The following is a 5,235-nucleotide window of genomic DNA, read 5'->3' as shown; positions in this document are numbered from 1 at the left end:
GGGGCTTAAAAATCATACAAATTAAATGATTTGGCCTTGTTGATCTGGTACGTGTGGGTCATGTCACACGCACCGAATGTTACTTTATCTTCCTCCATTTTAAGTCATGTGGACCCGACATCGGTAATTTTAAGGAATAAACAAAAACGACTTAGTAAAATTAATGGTTTTTTGGAGTTTGTAACGTTTTGTATTTAGATACTTACTTGTTTGAACTTTATTGTTAATGAAAATGTTCTAGAACTGTGAAGAAAAACCTCACAAATGGATGACAATCAGACAACAACAAAACGGATGTTAATTGCCAGAATAGTGCCCAAGAAAACAAAGTGAACGGAGTTGGAAGCATAATATCATTTTTGCTCTATTTTTTATTTATAAATTCTAAACAAACGTCAAAAACCAGCAACAAATGTGGACAAAAGTCCAAGAATGTTGCATCATGTAGACATAAATATATACAAACGTGAACAGATGGGGACATTTGTCCCGCCTTGTCCAGCAATGATTTTTGGACAAATGTCTGACAGTGTAGACAGGGCTTAAAACCTTCAAGTGTAGAGTGGGGCTCAAGCTTAAATGGTTCGTACTTCTCCGTTTCCAGTGATCCACGAATGGTATAATTTCTGGGTTTCAAATATATTTAATATTCAAGCATTTAAAACAAACATAATGACGTCTCTCTCTCTCTCTCTCTCTCTCTCTCTCTCTCTCTCTCTCTCTCTCTCTCTCTCTCTCTCTCTCTCTCTCTCTCTCTCTCTCTCTCTCTCTCTCTCTCTCTCTCTCTCTCTCTCTCTCTCTCTCTCTCTGTCTCTCTCTACCCCCCCATCTGTCATATTCATATACATGTACCTATTTACTGATTTACTGCATATTAAAAGTTTTATTTCTGTATTTTCAGCACCGACGAGAGGCAACGTTCCGTTAATCCCAGTGGACCAGTCCACAAGTACGTATAACAGTAATCTCACTTTTTTCTCACTGAAATTAAATGTTACTTTCCACGTCGGTTTATCTGACGGAAAATCTTTGCAAAGTCGCTTGTGTCCATAATAAAAGTTTCGTTTGTTTAACGACACCACTAGAGTACATTGATTTATTAATCATCGGCTATTGGATGTCAAACATTTGGTAATTTTGACATATACTCTTAGAGAGGAAACCCGCTACATTTTTCCATTAGTAGCAAGGGATCTTTTATATGCACCATCCCACGGAAAGGATAGCACATACTACGGTCTTTGATATACCAGGCGTGATGCACTGGCTGGAAAGGTTAATAGCCTAACAGGTCCACAAACGGGGATCGATCCTAGACCGATCGCGCATCAAGCGGGCGCTTTACCACTGGGCTACGTCCCGCCCCTTGTGTCCATATATACTGATGGGAAGAAATAATGGATAGCACCAACACTAACAGTAAGGCATGATTGCAAACAAAATCCATGTTAGGATTCTCGTTCCAGCCAGTACACCACGACTGGTATATCAAAGGCCATGGTATGTGCTATCCATAACTAAGTTAATAAATGTGTGTTAATATTTTAGAAAATAGGGCATTTTAAAAAGAGCATAGTTTCTTTTGGCGTTTTGGAAATAGCAAAAATATACTATTTTTTTGTGCAATTTATAAGTCAATCGGCTTGGACATAAATAACTTCCATAGTTCCGTAGTAAATTCCATAGTATAAAAAAGGCGTTCCCTGTGGGACGGACTATAGATGTAACTCGTGCTATGCATGCAAGTTTAGATGGATGGGGGTGGTAGCTTTATACTGGGCTCCACCCCCCCTCTCCCCCCCCCCCACCCCCGCAAAACAAAAAAGAGAAGAAAAGACCACCATGTTAAGTGAAAAAGATGGCGACATCCACTGCGGTTGTATTAAACTCATTTTTGTACGCAATATTTAGCACTGTTGGTGTAATGTATTCTACTGGACCTGCCGACAAGAAGTGCAATATCCCGTAAATACAAAGAAGACAGTTGGCAGTGCAGATCAAACGAGGAGAAGCGGTCAGAACGATGAGAAACTGTTTAAAAAGGCCGTGCATATTATATTACTATATGGTGAGGCGATACCAGGGCTTCAATACTATTCTCGATTCGTTACAGCATAATATTGGACTGGAACTACAATTTATAGATATTTATTTTCAACATTAACATAAGTGTACGAGACGGGGTGTGTGTGCGTGTGTGTGTATGTGTGTGTGTGTGGGGGGGGGGGGGGTGCTCGAGTAAATCCCTCAAATTCGGGCAAAAATGACAGAGATTTTCCGGCAAAATGAGCTGCCTTGAAACCTTTTCATCATGTTTTTTTCCATCGTTCTATCCGCAATATTAGCTGTAATCAATGTAAAAAAGCGTGCAGTGTTTCATTTGCAACTCTAAATAGTCTGTTTAACAGTAATGCTAATATAAATAAATGTTGTTATCCAGATTCGCGCATTTTCATTTAATTCGGGCAAAATCCAGCCTGTCCTCCTACAACAATGGGAGCCCGTACGCCTATGTGCCCCTACAATAATGGGAGCCCGTACGCCTATGTGCATAGTGTTTCGTTTGCAAATCCTAATATAGTTGTTTGGTAGTAATACTAACATGACTGAAAGTTGTTATCCAGATTCGGGCACTTTCATTTACTTCTGGTAAAAAACAGCCCGCCGCCACCCCCTCCCCTATCCAACACACACACACACACACACACACACACACACACACACACACACACACACACACACACACAAAATAGGAGCCGGTACGCCTTTGAGTATTAATTTTTCTTGCGTTAATGTTTCAGAGTGCGTTTACCCTTGTCCCGCGACGGCATCAATGATCTATCCAGACTGGGCCAACAACCAAAAGCTGTACGTGTGCAAGAACGGAAACCTGTTCCATGCGGCATGTGTGGACGCCTCCGGAGGCATACGTTACCATTATTTCGACCCCATTTTCAAGTCGTGCGACGGGATCAAGTCCAATCGCAATATAAACTTTGTGTAGTTTTCTAATTAAATCTCGGTTTGGTGTCTTGCGAATGCTGTTCTTGGAACTGTTATGCTGTTTTCTGTAAAAGCGACATAAATCGATGTTATGCAGTTTAATAAATTCAAAAACATTCAAGCTGTTTTTCGTGTTTTCGTGTGTGTGTGTGTGTGTGTGTGTGTGTGTGTGTATGTATGTCTTTATGTGTGTTGGTGCGTGTTTTTGTGTCTGTGTGTGACCGGCCTCGGTGGCGTCGTGGCAGGCCATCGGTCTACAGGCTGGTAGGTACTGGGTTCGGATCCCAGTCGAGGCATGGCATTTTTAATCCAGATACCGACTCCAAACCCTGAGTGAGTGCTCCGCAAGGCTCAATGGGTAGGTGTAAACCACTTGCACCGACCAGTGATCCATAACTGGTTCAACAAAGGCCATGGTTTGTGCTATCCTGCCTGTGGGAAGCGCAAATAAAAGATCCCTTGCTGCTAATCGGAAGAGTAGCCCATGTAATGGCGACAGCGGGTTTCCTCTCAAAATCTGTGTGGTCCTTAACCATATGTCTAACGCCATATAACCGTAAATAAAATGTGTTGAGTGCGTCGTTAAATAAAACATTTCTTTCATTTCTTTCTTGTGTCTGTGTGTGTGCGTGCGTGCGTGTGTGTGTGTGTGTGTGTGTGAGTAGGAGCGCGCGCATGTGTGTGTCATTCATTCGTGTTAATGTCTTATGTAATCTAATTATCTAAATGGATTGTATATAATGAAAACATTATGTGCGGTCATTGGAGCTCGCGAGACCAGTGACCAAACCACGACATATTTTAAAGCGGTTGCTGTTGAGTGTTAATACACACACGCACACATACACACACACCAACACACACGCGCGCGCGCGCGAGCACACACATATACATGTATGTATGTATGTATGTATGTATATATACTCTGTCAAAAAAACAAAACGTATAGGCGAAATATTCATGGAATTATTTCTTTAATACAAAGTGACATAATTTCGTTATTTATGATCGTATCACAGTCACATTTGACATGAGTATGTGACAATGTTCTTGCTATGGACTGACGGCGGTGGGGAGAGGGGGGCGTTTTCGTCACCAAACAGCGTCGCACGAGGGCGCTGAAATCAGTACTTTGTGTGGCCACCAGCAGCAGCAATCACTGCGCGACATCTCCTTGGCATAGACTGAATGAGTCTCTGAATCCGGGCACGTGGAATCCTAGCCCATTCTTCCTGCGGTGCATGTGACAGTTGCGGAAGCGTCTGAGGCTCCGGGTCACGCTGGCGTACACGTCTGTCCATTTCGTCCCATAGATGTTCAATGGGGTTGAGATCTGGCGATCTTGTTGGCGATGGCAGCACATTAATGTTCTTATTCTGTAGGAAATACATTGTTACACGTGCCGTATGCGGCCTGGCATTGTCCTACTGAAAGAGTTCTCTCTGTCGATCCAAAATGGGAAGCATGTGACGGCGAAGAATTTCATCCCGGTAGCGTACAGCTATTAGGTTGCCTTGTACGAACACAAATTCACTTCTGCCGGTGTATGAGATGGCTCCCCACATCATGACACTACCTCCACCGAATCTGTCAACTTGGGCGACGCAGTTGTTGGCAAAACGTTCATTGCGGCGTCTGTAAACACGTTGTCGTCCATCACGTCGCTGTAGAAGGAAACGTGACTCGTCGCTGAACCATACTCGCCGCCAGTTTCGCAAGTTCCACCCCTGTACATTCGTGCACCAGCGAACACGTAAATGTCGATGTTGACGTCGCAGGACGGGACCAACATACGGTCTCCTAGCCCGTAAACCAACTTCTCGAAGCCGGTTCCGAATGGTTTGTGCAGACATCCTTCTCAAACCAGGTGTGCGTCCAGCAGTGTTCGTTGCTGTGGCAGTTAGGTGCAAATGCAGAACCCAAAAATAGCGATCTTGTGCTGCAGCTGTTATGCGAGGTCTTCCACTTCTGGGCCGGTTTTCAGCTGATTGAAACTACTGGTACCTGTCCCAGAGATGTGAAATGCTGCTCTGGTGAACGTTTTCATGTGGCGTGCAATTGCTGACTGCGATTCACCTAACTGGAGGCGGCCTATTGCAATGTTTCGATTCGGCAGGCTTAGTCTTGGCATTTTGTAACTCGTCTACGTCGAAATGGACATGAGACATCATTGCGAGCATTGCAGCTTTAAATACCCATCACTACCCCAATCTTCTCCCCGAGTTTCACGTG

At 43.5% G+C, this 5,235-nt stretch overlaps 1 protein-coding gene across 1 annotated transcript in view; it reads left to right on the top strand.

The window, feature by feature from the left end:
- Window positions 1–3,124, top strand: part of LOC121369518 — an 18,018-nt gene extending 14,894 nt beyond the window's left edge. The window contains exons 3-4 of the mRNA XM_041494627.1: window positions 902–949; window positions 2,802–3,124. Of these exons, the coding sequence (XP_041350561.1) occupies window positions 902–949; window positions 2,802–3,004 (251 nt within the window). The 3' untranslated portion in view covers window positions 3,005–3,124. The remainder of the gene's footprint in view (window positions 1–901; window positions 950–2,801) is intronic.
- Window positions 3,125–5,235: the final 2,111 nt, after the last annotated feature.

This window comes from Gigantopelta aegis, chromosome 3 (assembly GCF_016097555.1).
Source record: "Gigantopelta aegis isolate Gae_Host chromosome 3, Gae_host_genome, whole genome shotgun sequence".
Classification (NCBI taxonomy): Eukaryota; Metazoa; Mollusca; class Gastropoda; order Neomphalida; family Peltospiridae; genus Gigantopelta; species Gigantopelta aegis.
This window is presented reverse-complemented; position numbering and strand designations above follow the sequence as displayed.